This window comes from Rhinolophus ferrumequinum, chromosome 19 (genome assembly GCF_004115265.2).
Source record: "Rhinolophus ferrumequinum isolate MPI-CBG mRhiFer1 chromosome 19, mRhiFer1_v1.p, whole genome shotgun sequence".
Taxonomy (NCBI): Eukaryota; Metazoa; Chordata; class Mammalia; order Chiroptera; family Rhinolophidae; genus Rhinolophus; species Rhinolophus ferrumequinum.
This window is the reverse complement of record NC_046302.1, coordinates 20,328,069-20,354,430: the sequence shown is the minus strand read 5'-3', so window position 1 is coordinate 20,354,430 and position 26,362 is coordinate 20,328,069. Positions and strand designations below refer to the sequence as shown.

The window sequence follows — 26,362 nt, the reverse complement described above, 5'->3', positions numbered from 1 at the left end:
AGTTGTATGTAATATCTAGAGAATGTAATACCAAACTTCATTGTATTGGAACTAAAAATGGTGTCTCCATGCATTTCCTAGTTGAGTTTTTCATTCCATATCCAGGAAATGTAGATTTTAACAAAATAAGTGTAAGGTTATTAAAAATAATTGCAGGCTAATAGAGGCAATAAAATGGCAAGTCTGTTGTTATATTTTAAAATAGCATGTGATACTCTTCTGAGAGGTGGAGGTTGTTTCTGTGGCAGTCGGGATGTTTGTGCTTATATTCTCTCAGGTCTTTTTCTTTCCCTTCCACTCATTTTGCCCAGATGTATGCCTTTATATTTTCTTGAAGGTTTCCATTCTGAGTTACTAAAAGAAGAAGAAAGTTGTTTAAATTACTCTAAATTTCAAAAATGAATTTAAAGAATCTTTTAGATTTTTAGGAGCTTCTCAAATGATTAAAAAAATAATCTACCCATTGAATTGATGATAAAACTTGGTCCTTCATGCCTTGGTCTCCAGAATTTACGCTGCGCTCTTCATTGTCTTGCTAACTCATGTACTGTCTAGCCAACTAGTGTTGAGGAGCCAATGGCTAGTAGACACTTTCCTGTCCCATTCTACTCACGTCCGATTTTCCCGGGGAGATATATGAGGAGAAATAGTAACACACACAGAGTTGCTTAGAGTTGAAAGATTTAAGTCCCTAGGCCAGGATTCCCATCCGATCTTCCATAATTAGGGAAGGGATAAAATGCCATGTCACCCCCAGCACGTCTCTTATTTCCTCAGCATTGTATGGTCCTTGTAATGGTGTTTATGGGGTGGGGGCGGAAATCCAGACTCAAACTTACAGGTAAAGATCTTCATTCCTTTAACGAATAAATCCTTTAAATTCCTTTATAATAAACCTCACCCTGCTATTGTGTGCAACAACGTGAAATACAGAATACAGAAGAGAGCTGATCCATACTACTCAAGGAATAGGCTCATGTCACCACTGCAGTGAACTCCTGTGGTCTTGGTGGTTGGATAGGACAGCCAGCTGGGACTCTGGGTAGAGCAGATGTCCTTTCCCCCCCTCCCTCCCCTTTTAAGGTCAGAACTCGAAAGCTATGCTGCCGTCTAAGTAGTATTTTTATAGCTCAGCTGCCCAGGTGACAGGGCAAAGTAGCCCAGCCTTTGAAACCTCCTTGCCTCTATGCAGTCTTGGAGAACTTGGAACTCTTGCATGTATTATTAATAATTAATGAAGATAACTAACATTTATTGCTCACTTAACTTATGCCTGGCACTGTTCTAAGTGTTTTATATGAATTAATTAATCTTCATATAAAACAGAGGTGAGCGACTTACTCGTGGCCACACAAGCAAGTGAGGGACATTTGATCTCAGAGCCCAGTCCTTTTTCTTTAAAAAAAAAAAAAATGTGGTAAAATACATGTGACATAAAATTTACTATCTTATCCGTTTTTAACTGTACAGTTAAGTGGCGTTAAGTCCATTCACATTGTTGTAATGCCATCACCACTGTCGCCCACAGACTCTTTTCATCTTGCAGAATTGAACTCTGTATCCATTAAACACTAATTCCCTATCCCCTCGCCGCTGGCAACCACCGTTCTGCTTTCTGTTCTCAGGATTCATTCTTTTAACCATAATGCTTTACTGTCCCTAGAACTTAGGACTGGACTAGCCCGAGCATATTTTGTTGCTCCACTTTTTCTATTATGCTACTTAACACTTTGCTTTTCTCTTGTACATTTTATGATTTGCATAATGAATGTGTGTACAACTGTGTTGTAAGGTGGTCCCATTTCTGTGATGCAAGGTTATTAGCTTTCTCATTCTTTCCTTTTGCCAGGCTGAAAGTGTTAGGTTTCAAAATAATATCTCTTGTTTTATCCCTAACTGGAAGATTGATAGATGTTCATTTTAAGAAATTTGGAAAAGACAGAAAAACATGAAGATAATTAAGATTACCTATACTGCCAACTCCTAGAGACAGCAACTGTTAACTTTTTGGTGCTATGACTTTCTAATATTTGTTTTTATGTCTTTAAGACATGTTTTTTATAAAATTAGAATTTTTTTGAACATGTTGCTTTATAATCTGCTTTTTTCACATTTCACTGTGTGAACTATTGGGAGTCTTAAACAAGAGGGTTTTGACTTCAAGGAGCTTGTATTCCAGGGAAGGCGGTAGGAAAATGCAGTGCATTGTGATAAATGCCCATTAGGAATAAACTCTGGGCAGTGGGAATACCGTGTTTCCCTGAAAATAAGACCTAGCCAGACCATCAGCTCTAATGCGTCTTTTGGAGCAAAAATTAATATAAGACCCGGTCTTATGTTATATAAGACCGGGTCTTATATTAAAATAAGATCAGGTCCTATATTAATTTTTGCTCCAAAGGACACATTAGAGCTCATGGTCTGACTAGGTCTTATTTTCAGGGAAACACAGTAGGTGCTTGATGAAATTTTTAAAGAAAGATGTTTTGAAACAATTGTATTTCTATCTGCATATTCCATACTGCAAGGTTGCTTTAGAATAGATGAGATTGGTTGTTTGGTTGTTTTGATGAATGATTGACAAAATTGTAAGATATTCAAAGTATACATCAAAATGATTGGATATATGTATACATTGTGAAAGAATTCCCTATCAAGTTAATTAACATATTCACATCCATCACCTCACATACTTACCTCTACCCCCGTTTTTTTGATATAACATTTAAATTCTACTCTCTTAGCACATTTCATTTATACAACACAGTGTTACCTATAATCGCCACATGACACAGATCGCCAGACCTCACTTATCTTGTAACTGAAGATTTGTACCCTTACAACTTCTTCCTATTTCTCCTACTCCCAGCCCCTGGCAACCACCTTTCTACTCTGTTTCTACGACTTGGACTTCTTTTTTCAGGTTCCATATATAAGTGATACCATGCAGTATTTGCCTTTCTCTGTCTGGCTCCTTTCACTTAGCGTAAATGCCCTCCATGTTCATCCATGTTGTCGCAAATGGCAGGAATTCCTTCTTTTTTAATACAGATAAATATTACATTGTGTGTACACACACACACCCCACTTTCTTGATTCATTCTTCCGTTGATGGACACTGAGGTCGTTTCCATACCTTGGATATTGTAAATAATGCTGCAGTGAACATGGGAGTCCGGATACTTCTTTGAGATAATGGTTTCATTTCCTTTGGATGTATAGCCAAAAAATGGGCTTGCTGGAAACTCTGTACAGTCTTCCCTAGTGACTGTACCAGTTTCCATTTCCAACAGTAATGAACAAGGGTTCCCTTTTCTCCACATCCTTGACAGCATTTATCTAGTCTTTTTGATAATAGCTATTCTAACAGGTATGAGATGATATCTTATTGTGGTTTTGATTTGCATTTCCCTGATAATTAGTGATGCTGAGCATCTTTTTATGTACTTCTGTATGTCTTTGGAAAGATAGATGTCTATTCAATTCCTCTGCCCACTTTTTAATAGGATTATTTGTTTTTCTGTCCTTTATATATTTTGGATATTAACCCCTTATCAGAGAGATGATTTACAAATATATTCTCCCATTCATTAGGTTACCTTCTCATTTTGTTGATTTCCTTTGCTGTGCACAAGCTTTTTGTTTGATGTAATACCTCTAGTTTTTTATTTTGTTGTCTTTATTTTGGGTCTCAGATCCAAAAAAATCATCAGCAAGACTAATATGTTTCCTTCTAGATGTTTTACGGTTCCAATTCTTATGTTGAGGTCTTTAAATCCATTTTGAGTTGATTTTTGTGTATGGTATAAAATCAGGATCCAGTTTCATTTTTTTGCATATGGCTGTTCAGTTTTCTCAACACCATTTATTGAACAGACTGTTCTTTCCCCATTGTATATTCTTGGCTCCTTTGTCTAAAATTAATTGACCATGTATGCATGGGTTTATTTCTGTGCTCCCTGTTCTGTTTCATTCATCTATATGTCTGTTTTTATGCCAGTACCATACTATTTTGATTATTATAGGTTTGTAATATAGTTTGAAATTAGGAAATATGGTACCTCCAGCTTTGTTTTTTCTCAAGGTTGCTTTAGCTATTTGGAGTTTATACAAATTTTAGGGATTTTTTTCCTATTTCTGTGAAAAATGTCATTGAAATTTTGATAGGGATTGTATTGAATCTATAAATTGCTTTGGGTAATATGGACATTTTAACAATATTAATTTTTCCAACCTATGAGCACAGAATATCTTTCCATATATTTATGTATTCTGCAGTTTCTTTCGTTAGTATTTTATAGTTTCTAGTGTTTAGATTTTTCACCTCCTATTTATTCAAAAGTATTTTGAATTTATTCAAAAGTAAGTATTTTTTGATGCTATTGTAAATGGGATTATTTTCTTTATTTGTCTGTCTGATAATTTGTTATTGTATAGGAATGCAACAGATTTTTACATATTGATTTTGTATCTTGCAACTTCATCGAATTCATTTATTAGTTCTAACAGTTTTTTGATGGAGTCTCTAGGGTTTTCTGTATATAATATCTCACCTGCAAATAGTGAAAGTTTTATTTCTTTCTTTCCAATCTGGATGCCTTTTATTTCTTTTTCTTGCCTAATTAATTACTCTGACTAGATCTTTCAGGACTACATTGAATAAAAGTGGTGAGAGTGGGCAACCTTGTCTTGTTTCTGATCTTAAAGGAAGAGTGTTTGGCTTTTCTCCCTTGAGTATGATGTTAACTGTGCGCTTGTCTTATGTGGCTTTTATTATGTTGAGGTATGTTCCCTCTTTATCCAGTTTATTGAAAATTTTTATGAAAAGATGTTGAATTTTGTCAAATGCTTTTTTTGCATCTATTGAAATGGTCATATGATTTTTATCTTTTTGTTAATGTGGCATGTCATATTGATTGATTTGAGGGTCTTGTACCATCCTTGCATCCCTAGAATCAATCCCACTTGAATGTGATATATGATCAATCCTTTTAATGTACTATTGAATTCAGTTCGCTAATATTTTGTTGAGGATTTTTGCATGTGTATTCATCGGGGATGTTGGCCTATAATTTTCTTGTGTTCTTATCTGATTTTGGTATTAGGGAAATGCTGGCCTCATAAACTGAGGAATCTTCCCTCCTTTTCTATTTTTTGGGAGCGTTTTGTTACTTGTGTGTCTGCTCTTTCATTTATAATTTCATTTATTTGAGTCTTCTTTTTTTGTTTGTGAGTGTACCTAAAGGTTTGTCTATCTTGTTTATCTTTTCAAAAAACCAGTTCTCAGTTTCATTGATCTGTCCTATTGTCTTTTTAGTCTCTATTTCATTTATTTCTACTCTGATGTTTATTTCCTTCCTTCTACTAACTTTGGGTGTAGTTTGTCCTTCTTTTTCTAGTTCCTTGAGGTGTAAAGTTAGGCTGAGTATTTGAAATTTTTCTTGGTTCTTAATTAGATGTTTATTGCTATGAACTTTCCTCTTAGAACTGCTTTTGCTGTATCCTATAAGTTTTGTTATGTTGTATTTCCATTTTCATTTGCCTCAAGATATATTTTGATTTCTCTTTTGATTTCTCCTTTGACCCATTGGTTGTTCAGTAGCGTGTTGTTTAATCTTTACATATTTGTGAATTTCCCAGTTTTCTTCTTGTAATTTAATTCTGATTTCATATCATTGTGGTCAGAAAAGATGCTTGATATGATTTCAGTCTTCTTAAAATTTTAAGACTTGTTTTGTGGCCTGATGTATGATCTATTTTGGAAAATGTTTCATGTGTATTTGAGAAGAACGTGTATTTTGCTGCTTTTGTATGGGATGTTCTGTGTATGTCTATCAGGTCTGTCTGGTCTAAGGTGTCATTTAAATCCAAAGGTGTCATTTAAATCCAGTGTTTCTTTACTGATTTTCTGTTTGGATGATCTATCCATTGTTGACAGTGGGTGTTGCGGTTCTCTAATACTAGTATTTTGCTGTTTATTTCTCCCTTCAGATCTATTAATATTTGCTTTATATATTTAGATGCTCCTATATCAGGTGCATAAATATTTATAATTGTTATATCTTCTTGATGAATTGACCACTTTATCATTATATAATGACCTGTCTTGTTAGTTTTTGGCTTAAAGTCTTTTTTGTCTGATGTAAATATAGCTACTCCTGCTTGCTTTTGGTTTCCATTTGCATGGAATACTTTTTCCAACCCTTCACTTTTGGTCTTTGTGTGCCCTTAAAGCTGAAGTGAGTCTCTTGTGGGCAATATATGGTTAGGTCTTGGGTTTTTTTGTTTGTCTGTTTTTGTTTTCGTTTTTTTTAATCCATTCAGTCACTCTGTGTCTTTTGATAGGAGAATTTAGTCTATTTATATGTAAAGTAATTACTAATAGGTATGGACTTACTGTTGACATTTGAATTTTTTTTTTCCTGGAATTTTGTAATTACTTGGTTCTTTTGTTCCCCTCTTACTTTCTTCCTTTGTGATTTCTGGTTTCCTCTGGCAGTATGCTTTGATTCCTTTCTCTTTATATTTTATGTATCTATGATAGATTTTTGATTTCTGCTAGTGCTTCATGAGGCTTACATAAAATATCTTAAATTTATAACAGTATTTTAAGCTGATAACAACTTCGAATGCATATAAAAGCTCTACTTTTTACATTCCCTGCATTTAATGTTTCTGATGTCATAACTTACATTTTGTTACATTGTATACATATTAACAAAGTATTGTTATAGTTATTCTTAATACTTTAAATATTTTTAACATTTTAATGTCTTTTATCTTCATACTAGTTATAAGTGATTCAGCTACCACCATTTACAGTATTAGAATATTCTTCAGTTAAATATCTGTGAAGAAAGAGTGAACATGACCAAATGAACAGATTAGAAGTAGTGCCCTTTCTTTGACATTAAAAGATCTGGCTCTCTTGCAGCATTGGTGGGAGTATAAATTGGTAAACCATTTTGGAAGACATTTAACTTGGTAGTCACCATAAAAAATTTTAAATGAGTAGACATTTAACCCAGAAATTCCACTTAGAGAAATCTACAATAAAGCCATATTTAGCCATGTTCTAAAAGATATATGATTAAATAATTCATGGTATATCTATACCTAGACTCTTTTTTTTTTTTTAACAAACACATATAGCATTTACCATGAATGCTATATGCCCAGTAATGTGCCCAGAACTGTTCTAAGTGTTTTGTAAGTATTGATCTTATAACAATGCTTTGTGGTAGATACTATTACATTAGTGCCATGTTATTGATGAGGAAACTGGCAGAGTTTAACTTGGCCATAATCACATAGCTAGTAGATGAGAAGCCGTAAGTGGAAATCAGTCTGGTTCTCTGGTCTTACCATTATATTATATCCAGCAATCACAAAGAACTTGACAGATTCAGTGATGTATGTACATGTGTGTAAGACCTCCACAACACAGTAAAAGTGAAAAGAGCAAGTCATGGGTCAATATATAGAGCAGATCCCATGCATTTAAAAAAATCAATAATATATGTGTGTATGTGAATACACATCGTGTGTGTAAATACACAGCTGTCTCCCAAAATGGTGATAGGGCTTTGCCTCTGGGGAGAGGAGCGTTTTCATGGTTTTATTTCTGTATTATTATATTTTTCATTGAGAGTATATATTCGTCTATTGGTTTTTTTCCTAACAAATAAGTTCCAGTTTTTTTTACTTCTCCCCAACACTGAATTTCCAGATTTAATGAGATCTTAGGGTATATATAGTTGAACCTTCTTTTCTTTATCTCTTTATAGATTTTATCTTCCTTGGTCTTCTCATTGAGGCAGCAGCAGTACACTACATTTCTTTTAATTAGGTTGAGTTGCTACATGTCTTTGTTCTGGAGTATTTTGTGGTAATGATTTTTTTTTAAGTGTGCTCCAACTGTAGTTTTGGGAAGGTTGCATTATTTTTAATTGGGCAGATCAGTAAGAATGTGGATATTTAGGGGGAAAGCATCAGAGCTGGGACAGGTAGCATTCAACCTGGATGGCACCTTGCAGTGTTCACCTGACCATTTGACTTTAAGTCAGCAAGTTTCATGAGAGATCCGATTCCCAAGGGAAAAGTAAATAATGGTAAGTGGGAGGTTGGGAAGATCATGAGAAAAATACCAGGATAAGTTTGTTACCTAATGAATTTTTCAAAGGACCTCATGGTGCTGTTGCTTGCTGGTGGCATATGGTAAACAGAGTTGCAAGGTTGCAATTCAGGTCAGAGACCCCCTGCCCAATCATTAAATTCTTTTTGGAAGTCTGTCATTGTGTCATTCAGGCAGACAGAATTTAAAATCTATTCTGCAAAATACACAGTAGTCTTCTAGTACCCTCGTCCACAATTTATGGTAGATTGGTGTTCAGAAAGTCTCAGTGTTGTCAGTTAAAAACAGTCTGAAATTTTTCTTGGAAAATTATCCATAAAGATAGTGTATGTGGTTGATCCCTAGTCCATTGTGGAGATTGTTGCTTTGTGTGCCTCAGCACCTTTATATCCCACTTGCTAATTCAGATCTGAGGCCGAGTTAGTAATAGTCATCGCCTTGTGCTCAGCACTAGATGGTGAGCTCCTTGAAGCCAAGGAGAATGTTTGCGTCATCTTTGTGTTTCCTTCAAGATCTAGAACAATGTACTCCATACTGTTAGGTACTCTGGAAAGATTTGTGAAATTGAACTGATACTAATTAATTTCATGGGTTGCTATTTCTGTTACTTCCTTTCCAGGTTCATGTTATATAAAGATAGCAGCAGACAAGTATGTTGTGTAGATCGGACATAATGGTTTTCATTTTGTTAAATAGGAACTATCCAAGATTACGATGCCAGTCATATTTAATGAGCCTTTGAGCTTCCTACAGCGACTCACTGAATATATGGAGCATACATACCTCATCCACAAGGCCAGTTCATTTTCTGATCCCGTGGAAAGGATGCAGGTATGTGTCAAGCAAGTACTAGAAAAGGTTTAAGTCTTAGAAACTTCTTTACCACTCCTATCCCAAACACACTGACACCGAATTAGTGTTAAGTCCAATGTGGGGTTGGGAAATGTTATTAAAACATAGCCAGAATGTTTGGAGTGTCCTCTGTGTTCCTGAGTCTTCATTTTACAAAGTAGCATTCATTGTGTTGGGGAAAAAATTCAGTCTTTCTTCTTTCAGACTTTCCCAGTGTTTCCAAGAAGGAATGAATGCACACATACATACAAAAATATGTACATTTATGCTTATATATGTATATACACGCACACACACCTATAGATTACAACAAGACAACAGGAGTTGCACTTTTTAATTTTCTTTTGAATAGAAGATGTTTATGTGATATATATGGATGGAGCAGACTCAGGCAGAGTATAGTAGGTACATTGTTCTGCTTCACACAAAGCAAGAACATTCTAAATGGAAGCTTTCTGTCTTTTCATTTAATATGAATCAGTTTTCCCATCTTCATTGGGCTTGACACCAAGTTGTTCTTTCTTTTCTCCCCTACCTAAAAGTGTTGTACTTTTTAGAAATGTTAAAGGAATTGAAAGTAATTTTGGGCTTGAGAGATTTTGTAGCACTTTTTAGAGTTACAAAAAACACAGTTGGGAAGGACGCTATAGGAATAGACTCAGTAATTTTCATTCTGAATATTTATGTCTGCATATTAAGTTGCTAGATCCATATTAAAAATCCAAAGCAATTAAACTCCTCAAAATAATTTTGTAAATTACTATCTTCAGCAAACTTTCAGTTCCTGAAAGAATGCGTAGCAAGCTGAGCTGTTTTTAACTTCTAATTCTCCGTTCCACAGTGTGTAGCTGCATTTGCTGTATCTGCTGTTGCTTCTCAGTGGGAACGCACTGGAAAGCCTTTCAACCCGCTTCTGGGAGAGACTTACGAATTAGTTCGGTGAGATCTTTCCCTCTATGCCAGATGAATAGTTGAATTTGCATGATTTATATAGATTTTCAAATGAAAGAGAAAAAACCTATTTTGAGCATTATCAACAACAATTTTGTATGACTGGATCAAGTTAACCATTTTGACTTTTGTTTCTATGATACTTATTGCTTTAGGGACTATGTCAAAAATATTGAAACATACATAAAATGTACCATTATAAAAAGTAATTACTCAAGAACTGTATGACATCACTCATATGTGGGATATAAAACTGAAAGCAACAAATGAACAAGACAAAGAAAGATACAAACACTCATAGACACAGACAATAGTTTAGTGGTTACTAGAGGATAAGGGGGAAGGGGGGTCCTGGAAGAGGGTAAAGGGGGTGAAATATATGGTGATGAAAGAAGAACTGACTCTGGATGGTGAATATACAATGCAATATATAGATGATGTGGTATAGAAATGTATACTTGAAACCTATATAATTTTACTAACCATTGTCCCCCCCAATAAATTTAATTTTTCAAAAACCTAATTATGAAGCTTTCAGTATTCCTAATCATTTTGGATTCATTGTCTTCCTTTCTTCTTACATAGCTCATAAGACATGATTGGATTTTTTTAATAATCACATAACATATTAGTATAAATTTATACTGTTGTCATAAAGGCAGTACATGCACCTACATCTGCAGTTCTGTTTGTCTGCTGTAACCTGCTTCTTGTTTACACATAATTAGGGAATTCATTTGGCTTTAGTTTTTCTGAATGAATCTTCCTCTTCTCTGCACAAGTTTTGTTTTCATTTATTCCCTAGGATGTTTGAAAATGGACACACTAAATTCCTCTATCTTAATATAAATGGAATAAGTTTTAAATTTACATGGCTAGTATTATCAGTCAATTCGTGCAACTCACCCAAATTCATATGTGTGTTCTTTATTTTAATGTGTTCAAGTAACTAGAATTATAATAACATTGGATTTAGCAGTTTGAATTGCGTTTGTACAGTTTCTCATATATTGTTATTCTTCCAGGATGATAAAGAATTATTTACTTATATAGCTTTTTTAATGAAATGACAATAAGGTACACATTTCCTAATAAGAATTAATCACAGTGTTGCTTTTTTTTTTTTTTTAATCTTAAGAGATGACCTTGGTTTCAGACTCATCTCTGAGCAGGTCAGCCATCACCCACCCATTAGTGCGTTTCATGCTGAAGGATTAAACAATGATTTCATCTTTCATGGCTCAATCTATCCCAAACTGAAGTTCTGGGGGAAAAGTGTGGAAGCAGAACCCAAAGGAACCATTACCTTGGAGCTTCTTGAGTAAGTTGGAATCAAGCCATTTGTATATACATTTGCACACAGACCTGATCTTGTTCAAAAACTGTAGATAAAGAAACAGCCTTTATGAAGTCAGTTTTCTACCTCCGTGTAAAAAACCTTAAGAAACATGGCATTAGCTTGTTAATCAATCTAGGTATGTTTTTAAAAGTATAACTTGATGTTTCACAATGGTGTTTGGATCTATTTTAAGACAGAATGGAGTTTGTCACTCCATGTCAAGTTTTAGGAAAGAAGGTGCCTATATATTATGGTGGTAATGTTGTGTTCCACCATCTTTCAAAATGAATTCACTTTGAGAAATATTGAAATAACAATTGTGTGGCACATTTTGGACATTAGGTAAGTTGGAAGTTCTTTTCCATTAGAAAAAAGATTTGCCTGATATGCAAAGGCAGTTTCAGTTCTATTTAAGATAGTTAATAAGCCCATTCTAGCCTATCTTTCCTACTGATTACAACGAAAGACCTGGATAGAAGACATAAAACAACTATCTGAAGATTTTGAAAAGTAATTAATAGCAGGTCGATTCAGGAGAGAACCAAAAACCTGACGACCAATGTAGCAGTGAGTTTCTTGGTTTTACCCCGCCCTCATCCCAAGGTCTCTCGGCTTAGAGTCAGAGCAGCCCGGCTCTCAGAACGGGGCAGTGGAGGCAGACAGAAAAAGCTCCAAGAGAAACCCTTTTTATTTAGTTAGAGAACCTGGAGAGATACCCTTGTAGGATAGAGAGAATGGGAGAAATCCTTTTGATTTTTCTCTCCCTGCCTCGTCCAAAACAAACTCTAGGACCCATGGGTGTATTACCTGTAATGGTAGTGACAGCAGCAGCCACACAAGTACTTAAAATTCAGAAAAAGTCTTTCTTCTTGTCCAGAGGAGCTGGATAAAGGGGCCCCTTTGGTCCAAAGAGTGAGAGGAGAATCCCTGTTACTTTTTTCTCTTTTTTTTCCTCATCTCTTTGCCCCAGAGGAAGACCCAGTTGTGAAAAATGCAAGACAGAGCCGAGAGGCTAAAACCCCAGCTTGCTAGCCAACCCCTCTGGTATCTGAGAGTATGGGGAAAACCACAGAGAGGAGGAAGCTCAGGAAAGGGATCTGTAAAGCTATGTATGAATTCCTAAGCTTCTCCTTGTGCTCATGCTTTGAAATGGCCCTAAATGGCACACCAGAGGCCTTGAGATCTGAGCTGCTGTGTGGACTGGTGCTCAGGTCCCCAAATGGCTATTGAGGGATGGATCTGAACAGCACTGAAAAGTCTTTGAAAATTAAACTGACACTAAAAGCAGAGGCCACAGAAAGTGGGTCAGGACTTATGGCCTGAAACTATAATCACCTGCTAAAACAAGACAAAACAAACCATCAATATGCTCCAGAAGATTTTAAGAGGATTTTAAGAGTCTACATTCAAATGTACAGTCACTCTGGAGAATAGTTGGCAATTTCTTATAAGGTTAACCATATATTTACTCTGTGACTCGGCAGGTCCACTTCTAGGTATTTACTCTAGAGAAATGAAAACTGATGTTCACACAACAACCTGTACACAAATGTTTATGGTACTGTTACACGTAATCACCAAAAACTGAATGCACTCTAAAATACCCTTCAATGAGTGAATGGTTAAACTATGGTACATCCGTACAGTGGAATACTACTCAGAAATAAGAAAGAACAAATTATTGATACATAGAATGTAAAAGGCATTATACAAATTGAAGAAGCTAATCTCAAAAAGTTACATAGTATATCTTATTTTTATGGCATCCTGGAAAAGGCAAATCTGTTGCAATGGAGAATAGATGAGTTATTTAGGGAGTAGGGATGAAATAGGGATTAGGGATGGGAGGGGCAGCATGAGTGAATTTTGTGAAGGGTGATAGAATTGTTCTATATTCTGGTTGTGGTGGCGGTTATGCAGATCTCTACGTGATTAAACTCATAGAACTGTATACCAACAAAGGTGAATTTCACCGTATGTAATTAAAAATAAATTTAAAAAACATGTATCTAAGGATAAATGTATGAACATATAAAGCAGATATTTTCAAAAAGCAAAGGATAGGCAAAATTCGAGCTTATTCACATATGTGACTTTTCCGTTTAGTGAGCTGGAAAGTATTTCCTCTGGAAAGTGCTAAATACTAATAGGCCTTCATTTTTATTTTCTACCTCTAATTTAATTTTACTTTTCTATGTATTTTCACCTCACTTTTGAATTCTTAAGGTGATTATTTACATAGTTTATTTGGCATTTGGTGGAAGTGTAGAGTTTTTTTCCTTAAGCTTTTGCATCCTTTTAAGAAGCAGTAAGAGTGGTCAGGAGATAGCTGTTTTACTCTGCGTTAACACCAGTAGAGCTAGTTATCTCCAGAACTCTGATTTGTTATCCTGAGTAATGTCATTTGAGACAAATGCACTTTGTAAACAAGATAACACTTCTCACTTATTTTTGTGCATTTTGGTTTTATTTTTGTTTTTTAGACACAATGAAGCATATACGTGGACAAATCCTACCTGCTGTGTGCATAATATCATTGTTGGTAAGCTCTGGATTGAGCAGTACGGCAACGTGGAAATCACTAATCACAAGTAAGACACTCAGGGTCCTTATCTATCTCTGTAATGGTCGTCATACGGTATCAGTGGACTTCATTTTTTAAAAAAAGCTCCAGAAGAGCCTGATGATAAATTAAGTGCAGGCAATGTAGCTGTTAAATAAATAGACACAGAGTTCATTAAAGTTCCTGATTAGGTGAACACTGAGCTTTCCCAGCCTCTGTGAATTTTAATTCCAACCTCAGCTCATTTTGCTTATATTGTTTAGTTCATATTATGCACACTGGAGAGTGGGACAAGAGGAACATAAAAGTTGTAAAGAGTTGGGTTCAAATCCTACTTTGTGACCTTAGGCAAGTGTGTTAGCTCGGGCTGTTGTAACAGAGTGTCACAAACTGGATTAAAGAGCAGCAGTTTATTTCTCCCAGTTCTGGAGGCTGGGAAATCCCAGATCAGTGGGTCAGCAGATTTGATGTCCGATGAAGCCTGTTCTTGGTTGGCATTGTATCCTTACATGGCAGGGAGAGAGATCAGCTCTCGTGTCTCTTCTTTTACTGGCACTAATCCTATTCACCGGGGCTCCACTCTCACGACCTGATAACCTCCGAACGCCTTCACTTTGGGGATTACCACATCAACCTATGAATTTGGGGCGGGGGCACAAACATTCATTCCATAGCAACTTATTCTTTATGAATCCTGCTCACCTTTTCTTTATGATGGGCCCAGTACTAAACAAGGATTAATCATGATAACCTCTGTGTGGAATCTGACATGTGTTAAAAAGTGTGTAAACAGCAACTGTTGCTAAAAAGGTGAGTATAGTCATTATTCCCTACTACTTCTATCACGTTGAATGGTAATCTGACCTTCATATCTCCTTCACAGGACTGGGGACAAGTGTGTGCTGAATTTTAAGCCATGTGGCCTTTTTGGTAAGGAATTACACAAAGTTGAAGGCTACATTCAAGATAAAAGGTAAAATATCCATTTTAAATCTTGAATAGTATAGGTATCGTTCACTAAATAAAATGTTAGTATTAAAATCTGCCATAACCTAGGAAACAAGCCTTTCAATAAGTTAAAAAAAAAGTCTTTTTTCTACCAGGAAATATCTGTTCTTTCAAAGAATCTGATTCATAAGCATCTTTATAATACTCAAAACACTGGTTTAATTGTTCGCTAAACATCAGTTTCTTTTGACAGCAAAAGGAAGCTCTGTGCCCTGTATGGGAAGTGGACTGAATGTTTATACAGTATTGACCCTGCCACTTTTGATGCTTACAAAAAAAACGATAAGAAAAATACTGAAGAGAAGAAGAACAGCAAACAGGTGAACATCTTGTGAGGTGGTATTGAAGGAATCATTGGACTCTTAAATTTGTACTGGTCCTTTTGGTGGTGGCCAATTATTGGGTCACAGTTTGACCTTTTTTTTTTTCTTGTTGCTAATGCATGTAATTTTTCTCTTTGAATCTTTTTTTTTTTATTGAGGTATAACTGATACATCCTTGAATCTTTCTAAGGAACAGATAATCTGCCTTAGTAGCAAATGTTTGGCATAATCTTATATAAAGTATGGGTGTGTGCCGGTTTTGTAATTGTGTGCAGTTGTTTGAATTCACATAACTTTGATTGAATTCATACCTTTGGAAAGTTGGAGTCTACCTCAGACAAATTTTCTTTTCTTCCTTTCTGTTCATATGCATTAGAAGTTGAGATCAGTTGAATATTTAAAATTTCCTCCCAAAGTATCGCCTACATTTTCATGCTTATCAGCATTTTTGTGGCCTCTCCCTTATCTCTAAATCACTGAAGCTAAAACACATCGCTAAGGGAGTCATTCCTGGACTGCTGTCCTTCTGTTATTAAACTTTCTTCCTCATGGGACAGTTAATGTCCTGATGGTACTTCTCGCATGTGAGGCACATAGCTTCTTGTCGCAGAGTCCCAAGGAGGCTCTAACGTTCAGCAGACTCCTGTCCCTTTCCTCCAGGCAGGAGAGCTGAGAGCTAAAGAAAGATTGCACCTGTTTGGACAGGAAATATTTGAGGACTGATCCCTTTCCAGTGACTGGTATCATGGTTCATAGCACACACTCTGGGTTAGAATCCTGTTTCCACCATTTCTGCACCATACACCCTTACGCAGACTTGGCACCTCCTTTCTGCCCCAGTGCCTTCCTTTGTAAGATGGAGATAATTATAGGACCTGCTTGTCAAATGAGTGGATGAAGGTAAAGGGCTCTGAATAGCATCAGCTCACAGTAAAGATGGCTAACGTCCTTTCTTTTCAAAGTATGTCGGTGGACTAGCAACCTGGACATCATCGGAGAGCTTGCAGGCTCCCAGACTTAGCACAGACCTTCCGAATTGTAGTCTCTGGGGCTCTTTGGGTAGTTCTTCCGCATGCAAAAGCCCTAATCTTCCTCAAAAACAGAAGGTGTATTTATGAGTAACTTTCTTTGTAAATCAAGTTAACTATGGTCCTGCGGTGAAAAGAATTTTATTAAATGACCAGAGCGTACTACTTTCCGGGGGCCTTGGCTTTTTTCCTTCTTTCTATTTCCCTTCATCTATCTGTGCACAATTTTGCTCTCCTGCTCACATCCTACCTGCTTTTCCTTCCTTCTGGGAGGTGCACTGACACCTCTCTGCAGCTGTTATGAAACTGATGGGGCTGGAGAAGGAAATAATCCAGGATTCTGGGAGCCCTGACACAAATTCCTCGGCAGCACCTCCAGCCAGTACAAGGCAACTTGGCAAACACAACTTCACCAACACACACGTCATCCACCCTCCTGTTACAGAGGTGGGGTCGAGGACAGCAAAGGACATTGGCGGAATTGCAGAAAATTTTTCTCGTGTCTCATAAATCCTTGGTCAGTCTTTGTAGAAAAGTGGCCTTACACCTTGGAGACAGAAATTATTTCCACACATTCACTCCTTGTCTAGTCTCTCCTTCTTGCGTGCATCTAGCTACCATATTTCTGATGTCCCTGAGCATAGTCAAATGCCACGGGAAATTTGTCATCATCAAGTGTTGCCTCCCTGTGCTGTTTTTCAAACTACGTATTCACTGAAAGTGTCTCATGTAGTCGTTCTAGTCTGACATTGGGGGTATTCACCTTCCAAAGGCTTAAAGCCTTTATAGATAAACTGGTAATAATATATCCTCATAGATTTATTATGTAAGGACTAAATACAGAGAGAGCTCCTAGCATAGCTCTGGCCTATGAGGGGCAGCCAAAAAAAAAATGTTAGTTTCCTATTTAGCCTGTCATCTTTTAAAATTCTTGTTTAATCACGTGCTTCTGGGATCCCTGCTAGTTTTGTGTCATTGATAATTTAGCTAACTGCTCCAAGAATTTAACCTTTGCTTGAAGTTCTTATAATTTTCCAGTAAATACTCTAAGGAGTTATTCTGTCTTTTTTAAAAAGCTTTAAAAACATTAAAACACTAGAGTAAAGAATGATGGTAATAATGCCTGAAATGCAAATACCACTAATTGATATAACACACGGTGACTCATGGCACTTAACTTGCGCAGCAAGTGTTTCATTCACTCCCTATATTGTGGGAAAAGGTGAGGAGATAAGAATGAGAAGGCGTGGTGCCCCAGCCTCGTGCGGTTTGCCTTCTAGTGGTATGCAATAAATGGTGCTCAGTTTCTAATTCATAAGTATCTTCTTTTGAAAACATTTTGCTTTTATTCCCGTGTTGGTTCTTCCAGATGAGCACATCTGAGGAGTCGGATGAAATGCCGATGCCAGATTCTGAAAGTGTGTTTGTTATCCCCGGAAGTGTCCTCCTGTGGCGAATAGCCCCACGGCCTCCAAATTCTGCTCAGGTGAGACAGGGCTTGCTGAACGTGGCCTCGCTGTTTGCACTGAGCATGGTGGTGGTCTTTCCCCGGCACCTGCAGGGCCAGCCCAGGCAAAAAGGGGCAGGTTGTCGTGGAAATGCTCCTCGGCTGTGCCCCCCAACCCCCGCTGGCTTCTGTGTGCAGTGTCCCTTTTCTGAGGCCCAGTGCATTCATGCCAGCCACACCCTCTGGTGCCTGGCTGTGTTCAGGGGGGACTTTGGGGAGCTTCTTTAACAAAGACTTAGGAGAAAGACTGGCTCTCATTAAAAATAAGATGATGCAGTCTCTTCAGTATAAGCCCCCCAGATCCAGTGAGTAATGATTTCAATGAAGAAAGTAGAAACAATGTTGGTTTCGCTCATAGTTTTACTGAAAGTTGATAGCGATAGAGAATATTCATTCTGTGAGGCCTGCTTCAAGATTTCTTTGAGACCGATAATACCTCTTTTGTGAAAACATTTAGATGTATGGTCTGAGAAAGGCTGACCATCTTTGCCATAAAAGGGAGGAGAGGTTACTGTCCTCCGATCAATCTTATTCTACCTTCAGGGATTTTCATTTTTCCTTGTGCCTTGGTATATGTTAATTTGAATATTTTGCTTCTTTTCAGATGTACAATTTTACTAGCTTTGCAATGGTTTTGAATGAAGTAGACAAAGAAATGGAGAGTGTGATTCCTAAGACAGACTGCAGGTTACGGCCTGATATCAGAGCTATGGAGAATGGAGAAATTGGTAAGTAGAATCGGAGGGTGCTACCACCGGTGAGGAGTAATTTCTTTGGGGATGATGGTTTGTTTTATTCCTGGTGATTGTTGACATCATTGAAGTACAAGCATTTTTAGTCTCTCTTACAGATTTTTAAATTAAATTTAAATTCAGTAACTTCTGTTTTAAATTTGGAAATCTGAGGTAGACTTTATTTGCTCATATCCATTATTTCAGTGATACTCCCTGATAACTGAATATACTGTGTATGACCAGAGACATATCTTAAATGTCAGAGAGGAATTTGAGAAAATAATAGCATCTTTATCAACTTTAAACTATTTTACTATGTAGTTCAAAATTTAAATGTCATCTTGTAAGGCTCAAAGAAGAACTTTGTCTCCCCTTGGTTAATTAAAACATTTTTGTCCTTTGGTGTTAAATTTCTTCTAATTCAGGGACTTTCAAAGTGGGGGAGCAATTTTTTCCCCCCAGGGGATATGTGGCATTGTCTGGAGACTTTGGTTGTCACATCTGGGGAACTACTACTGGCACCTAGTGGATAGAGAGGCCAGAGATGAAGCTAAACGTCCTACAGTGCACAGGATGGCCCCACGAAGAGTCATCTGGTCCAGGATGTCACTAGTGCCAAGGTTGAGAAACCCTGTTCTAATTAAATCCTCTGATGCTCTTTTTGAATTGTCAATGAGATAGTGCAACAGTATTTTGGAAAGTTGTTTGGATTTCTTATGAATGGAATCTAAAGGAGCTCTGCGAAGTCTCATTAAGAATTTAGAAAAATTCACATTTAGTCAGTTTTTCTGACTAATTTTTCATTGAAGCATTTTAACATTTTTTTCAGCTTTAAGAATAAACAGGTTCCTTTGGGTAAATGCAGGCTGTAGAAAGATATGACTGAGTCTTGAATGCCAGCTCTGCCTCTTACAAACCTAGGAGTGTGTTACAATTATAACTTGATGGTCGACTGTGGTGCTTGCATTCTGATAAAATGGAAGTCATTCTAATACCCATGGATGGTGCTTCTCCATAAAGTTATGCTTGGTGCTGTGCTTGGCAGTCTCTTCTCACAGAATAACTTTTCCATTGATGTTCTTATTTTAGATCAAGCTAGTGAAGAAAAAAAACGACTTGAAGAAAAACAAAGAGCAGCCCGCAAAAACAGGTCCAAGTCAGAAGAGGACTGGAAGACGAGGTACGTGAGTTCTCAGACCTCTTGGCTGAGCCCTCAGGTGGGACGGGGCTGTCAGATGTGGTGAACTGCAGAGCAAGGCCTTGTGTGAGCCTTGCCAAGTTGTTCCCAGGCCTGAAAGAAAAGTCCTTTCCACTGACTAAATATGCAAGCTGAGAGAATTGCGTTGGTGACAAAGAAGAAGGACTAGTTGGAAATTAAGGTTAAAATAGTCCCACACAGTTTTCTTACCAATTAAGAAAACTATCTTGCTTGCTTATCCAACAAAACCCTATCCTTTCCATATATAAGAGGGGAGGTAAACTCCAGAACTACAGATTTGGGCGTGAAAATAGGTTCCGAGCCATTTGTTTATATATGTGAGTAAATTATAAGGCCGTCTGCATACACACACACACACACACACACACAGGGTGCCAAAAAATGTATACACATTTTAAGAAAGGAAAAAACTGTAATAAAATTGTAATACTCAATATATACCAATAACAAAAGATGAATACAAGGCATGTTTGACTTCTGTGATTACAAGAGGTGCTCAAAGTGGTCACCATCAGCATCTAGACACTTCTGATTACAGCGAACTGCTGCTTGAGCAACACTGACCAAAGTCCACTTGTATCACTGCGCATGCCATTTCAATTTTTTTACACAGTACCATGCGTCTCCAACTTGTCACAAATGCGTGCAATTGTTAGGTGTGTTGGAGGTTCTGTTGCATACTCTCGCCTCCATTGTCGTTGTAGTTCCACAACATTTTCAAGTTTCAAATACCACTTCAAAATAGGCTTGCACTCCTCAAACAACTGTGCTTCCGCCATTTTCTTTGACTGTCCTGCCTGTCGTATGGTGACGCTGGCATTCATTTGATTAACACCATCTTTTGAGCGAATGTCATACTACATATTGCTACCACAATTCAACTTCAAAAAGTAATACATAGATAACATATCTTAAAATGTGTATACATTATTTTGGTACCTCCAGTATATATCATGTATCAAGGATATTTAAGACAGTACCTTTATTCTTCCAAATACAAGAGATTTGACATGTAATGGAAATATGATTTGTGTAAAGGAACATCCTGGACTCCATTGAGAAATAGAAAGAGGCAGTAAAATTTCTAAGTTTTTAAGAATCAGGAGTTATTTAGTAGTCACTTTATTGAATAATAGAATCTCTTGTAAATAAAATAGAATAAAAACATTTCCTACATTTGTATCATGTAAATAGAAACCATTGTCCTATAATTCAGTTAGTAAATCAATTTTAGAGCCAATATGAACAGAATTTTGCAAGCATTTCAGCAGATATTATTTGGTAGCCCTTTTACTTCATAAAGGAAGATAATTATTAGAATGTGAAATGACCTTAGATATCATCTAGACCAGTGGGTTAGGACATTTTGTTAGTGTTCACATCTTTGTTGCTAATGAATGCATAAAGAACCTACAAATACAGAACACATGCAAGTGGAGCTGCTGTGTTTGGAACAGGGCTGAGGAGCGGGGCCACTCCCACCTCCTCCCACCCGGCACATACCCTACGTCCCTAGCCTCCATGTAACAGAGTTTGAAAACCATTAGTTGACAGATTCTTTCATTGTACCGGAGGAAACCAAATGCAGGTGTGTTTCATTTAGTAATGGACTCATGCAAAGGCACACAATTAGTAAGCCGCAGACCTGTGATTGGAACCTCCAACTTCATTAATCCTTCAGGCAAAGACACATGTCTTTATGGTGACCCCTTTTGAAAAGATTTGATACATTTTATTGTTATTTCTTGTCTCTTTTGTGTAGAACCCCACTTTTGTACTATATTTCAAATTATTAATTCTTATTTTTCTGGTCACGTTTTCAAGCATACAGTATAAGTGAAAAGCCCAGGAAGAATTTTTGCTGTCAGATAAAGTCTTAACATTCAGAAAGCAGAGCTTTAAACAGTTCTGTTGTCACCTGAAAAATACAAGCTAGCAGCTACGTTTGTGAGCTCTAATTTGGAACCTTACACATGCTTCCTTCCAACAGCTGTTTCATAGCACTAGTAGTTCTTATGTGCGTATCTAGATCTTTAAAGTGATCCTACCAACACTTTGTCAAAAAAAAAAAAAATATATATATATATATATGTGTGTGTGTGTGTGCTTTGAGCACTTTTCTGGTGGTGGTAAGAAGATTGCACATTCACTGACTTGGTTCTTTTCATTTCTGATAGTGTATATTTGAATAACTTGGTTCATTCAGTTCAAGTAGGGGAGGTGGTGGGGTCACCTTTGTAACGGAACCTTTTTCTTCTGTGTAGAGCTAGCTAGCTTCATAGAAATCAAACTCAGAAATTTGACTGTAACTTGTCCCAAGTTCTTCTGCACTAAAAGCTGCCTTTTCTGCTAACGGCTTGTGCCACTCACTTGAAGAGAGTTCAGGCTCCAGGGTTTTTCAGGCTATAAACTGTGGTCCCGGCTTATGAAAATGGCTGCTTGTGATCCTGACCTATTTTCCTATAGGAGCTCACAGACTTTAATAAGTAGAGTATGGGGAAGAAGTGGAGGGACTGATGAGAGTCAAAGATTTGAAGAGGAGGAGAGGCAGGTGATGATGCAAGAAAATCGATGACATCGTCTCCCCCTACAATATGAGCTTTATGCAGAATTAATATTTTATAATGTTATTTTCTGATATTGACCCATGGACACTATAGACTCAAAAATATTGAATGAAAGCTAGCAAAGAAATCCTCTTACCCTCCTACTCTTCTCTAGTACCCATGCTTTTCTAAAATGTTTGACTTTAGAAAGATAAATTAATCGGACTTTTTGTATGTGGAGGGGGTATAATGATAGCAGCAGAGGTTTCCAGACATAAATGCTCAAAATTAGGAGAACTAGAAGTTGAAAGAAACCCTATAAATTAATCGGACTTTTTGTATGTGGAGGGGGTATAATGATAGCAGCAGAGGTTTCCAGACATAAATGCTCAAAATTAGGAGAACTAGAAGTTGAAAGAAACCCTAATCCTTTGCATCAGATCATCAACTCCAAGGTGCTCATCTCTAGTGCAGTGTTAGAATTCTCCCCAAGAATAAGTGACCTCTAAAGGGAGGTTTGCAGACATGTTCTTTAGAGAACTATGCTTACATAGTGAACAGAAAAATATCCTTTGCTATTAAATCTATTATTCTGTGAAATGTATCATTGTAATTCTTTTTCCTTCGCTACACTTTGTATGGAAGATATCCTATGTCATAGAGCCTAAAGCTTGGTTAATTTTTTAAACTATTTTTGATTACCCTGATTTTGATTTGCCTGCTTTTCTGAAGTGCTTGACTTTGCTAGGCCTGACTACAAAAGTGCTTCTATTGTTTAGAAGTGTTCTCTTGGGGCTAGAGGATGAATAATTAGACAAAAATATTGGCTGTAACAACCCTGCTAGACAGAAGGTCCTACTTCTGTTTAGTATTGCTAGATGCTCTGGAAAATACATAGACCTTTTGTGTGGTATCATTACACATTTTGGAATATTATTCTACATATGTGCTCTCTAAAGAGAAAAACTATCAGTTCTTCACCCCCTTTGGAAATCCCTAACTCAGAATGAATTGTTTCAGTAGGGAAATACTGCAAACTAGTAAAACAGCAGGTACCCTGTGATTTTAAAGTTTCTCCCATAAATCTTGTCCTTTCTCTTCAACAGGTGGTTTCATCAAGGTCCTAATCCCTACAACGGAGCACAGGACTGGCTTTACTCGGGCAGCTACTGGGACAGAAACTACTTTAATTTGCCTGACATTTATTAAAATGCAGACAAGTCAGGGCATTTGACTAATCTACAAATAAGTCTTAAACATACGTTTTTAATTTTTTTTCCCTTAGTTTCTACTCATCTTTTAAAGAAAGAAAACCCCACTCATAACTTGCATTTCACCAAACAAAAGTAGGGCTAAGGTGATATTGGTGATGAGTCTTATGGAAAATGGGTAATTTTGCTATCCAAACATACTTATTTGGAATACTGTTTTATAGAGAGATAAGAGAAACTGCCGGAGAATGGAGAATATGCTTTTTATGGTTGCTATTGCCATATTTACTGAGGGTTTATACTAAATGTAACTTTAGCTTTATGAAATTATATAGTAATCCCAAATCAAGTTATTTTTGAATATTTTATGCTGTCAGGCTTCAGTGTTTTAGATGTAACTTTGAAATGTTTAGAATTCTCCTATACAATGTTTATGTGCTCAAATGGAGAGAAGGTTATGTCATTTTGTAAAGTCTACATCCATAAGATGGCTTTTCTTATACTGATCTCAGTTTTATCCCTTTCCACCTCCAAAAAGAAAAAAAATGGCTGAATATTCAGAACAGACATTCCTGATTTGAAAATTCTAAAGAATTACGCAAATGATACACATTTTCAGTTTATTTTAGTGCGCTGTATTGACCTTTACAATTCTGTAATCAATGTCATTAGACTATAAGAGGTGTTTAATTGTCCATGTTTGAATTGAAAATATGTATGAAAACCTAGCAATACACAAAAATGCCCTAGAAATAGATTTTAATCACCATCATCATTACATAATGACAAACCTTTTTAAATGCTTCAACTTCCAGTGGCAAGTGCCACCAGAGAAATTACGTTGCACTTATGTATTATAAATGTCAAACTATATAACAGGAGGTCTTATGCATTTCAAGTTTGCAAAGCACCTGTGTACTTAAAGTATGTATGGAGACCTACTGTACAGTAGTAGCTTTGCCCCTTTAATTGGGGTACATTAATCTTATATTTATCCACCCAACCCCAGCCTCAGATATTATTCCCAGGGGCCTTAGGTAACTGCAAGTAAATTATTTTAATTGCTGTCTTGAAGTTCACAAGTGTTATAATGAAATAATCTACCTGATGCTAAATAAAGGCTTTAGAATGTTGGAAAAAAGTGTTATTTCTTTGAAACTTTCAAATGTACTAACGTTGCCACTTCATGCCATCCTAAATCATCAAGACTGTCCTTACAAAGAAGTCCTTGTGGTGCCACAGACCCCAGGGCCCAAGAGACACCAGCTGCGTGGCCTGCACAGTGGTGAGTAGGCAGTCGGAGTAAGTAGTCTCTGGGGAAATACACAGGGTATTACAGCAAGGTGCTGCTCTTCATTGGGCGTGAATGTCAAGTACACAATCATCGAGTGGGAATACCTGGCGAGAAAAGCTAGAGTGGGAATGGTTGTTTGTTTTTACAGTGTGTGCAACAACTGGAAAATGCTATTGTCACGAGTCTGAAAAGACTTAAGGGCTTTTTGTGTTGGGTTGTTTGTATACCTCCTAAATTACAAAATAAGCAAGAACGCAAGGTTTTCTGCTCGCATGAAGTTTATTGAGACATTACACTTAGTGGCAGACTCCACCTTGAAGGTCGATTCAAACAGCTTCATTTTCCGCATCTGTTAGGAATAACGTAAGCAGCGAATTGTTTAAATTTAATCATGAAATAAAACATGTGAAACTAGTAGATCAGAAATGCAAGGTCTCCCCTCCTGCTCTCTGGCACTAGGCTCTTCACTAATCAGTTACCTGTGCGTTTGCACTAACCTATCCTAGCATTGAACATATCCTAACATATCCTGAAAACAGCCATTTTGACAATTCCACTAAAAGTCTAAAAAGAGGGATAAGAAGTAAATGCACGTGGCCTTAAGGTATTTTGATAACTAAGAGTTGTCACCTTAAACATAGTTACTGTAATACTTGAACCTACCTGTGAATGAAATCCAGCTTTTGTCCATCAAATGTTCAGCTTAAAATCCCCACAAAATGCTTTAAGCAATTGAACTCGTTGGTGTGTATGTATTATATACTCTTAGCTCGTCTCCCCACTTCCTCTGATGACCTCCTCCTGACTGGTTTTCAGCCAGCAGGATCTACCCTTCATCTGTCCAAATCTCCCTCCTTGGTATGCAGGGACCCTATATTATGGTCCCCTCTTCACGTCTCCAACTTCCTCCCATGTACTCTCGCCCAGCTCCTCCCAGCCAGTCTCATTTTGGCCGACTTGCAGTGTCTGGAACGCTAATGATCTTTCCTGCCCTAGGGCTTTGTCTGTGGGCTCTTTGCAAGGCTGGCTCTTTTTATTCACATATCAGTTTACATCTGGGCCAAATAAAGGAGGGCTTGTATCAGTACCTTGTTTGTTTTCTTCATCACACTTCACCATTTCCTTTTTCTCAACCTCCCCCACTGACTGTAGGCTCCATGTTTTGCTCACTGTCCTATACACAAGTGGAGAAGGAGGGGCTAGCACAGTATGTCACACTTGTGGAATGAAAAAAATTTTTTAATTGATTAATAAAACTGTGTTATCGACAGTTAATTCCAGCAGGCTCTTTAGCTCTTTACTGCGTTTCCAATCTTTCCATTCTCTGTAAATATTCACTCTAGGAGGGAAAACTCTGTACTGCGTTGATTGGATAATCTCTTGCCGTCCCTGCTCTTACTAAGTCTGGTCTCTGCTCCGTCCTACCCCTTCAACATGTCAACTACAGTGGTACCTTAGTTTTCGAACATAATCATTCCAGAAGACCGTTTGAGTTATGAAAGTTCAAAAACAGCCGACAGCTAGGCCTCAGAATCTTGCACTCAACGGAAGCCACGTGACATGTTTGACTTCCAAGCCATGTTCGAAAACCGAAGCATTTACTTCTGGGTTTATGGCATTCATAAACCGAAATGTTCGTCAATGGAGACATTC

At 37.1% G+C, this 26,362-nt stretch overlaps 1 protein-coding gene across 6 annotated transcripts in view; it reads left to right on the top strand.

The window, feature by feature from the left end:
* The window catches only part of OSBPL1A (oxysterol binding protein like 1A), a 210,087-nt gene extending 185,539 nt beyond the window's left edge, over window positions 1–24,548 (top strand). For 5 of the 6 annotated variants that reach the window (XM_033087172.1, XM_033087171.1, XM_033087170.1 and 2 more), the window contains 10 exons: window positions 8,831–8,965; window positions 9,828–9,925; window positions 11,076–11,258; window positions 13,760–13,867; window positions 14,723–14,812; window positions 15,041–15,167; window positions 17,568–17,684; window positions 18,310–18,433; window positions 19,529–19,619; window positions 23,311–24,546. In XM_033087172.1, the coding sequence (XP_032943063.1) occupies window positions 8,831–8,965; window positions 9,828–9,925; window positions 11,076–11,258; window positions 13,760–13,867; window positions 14,723–14,812; window positions 15,041–15,167; window positions 17,568–17,684; window positions 18,310–18,433; window positions 19,529–19,619; window positions 23,311–23,413 (1,176 nt within the window). In that variant the 3' untranslated portion in view covers window positions 23,414–24,546. Of the gene's footprint in view, window positions 1–8,830; window positions 8,966–9,827; window positions 9,926–11,075; window positions 11,259–13,759; window positions 13,868–14,722; window positions 14,813–15,040; window positions 15,168–17,567; window positions 17,685–18,309; window positions 18,434–19,528; window positions 19,620–23,310 lie in introns of all 6 variants that reach the window. The other variant, XM_033087174.1, reaches the window with a different exon arrangement.
* Window positions 24,549–26,362: the final 1,814 nt, after the last annotated feature.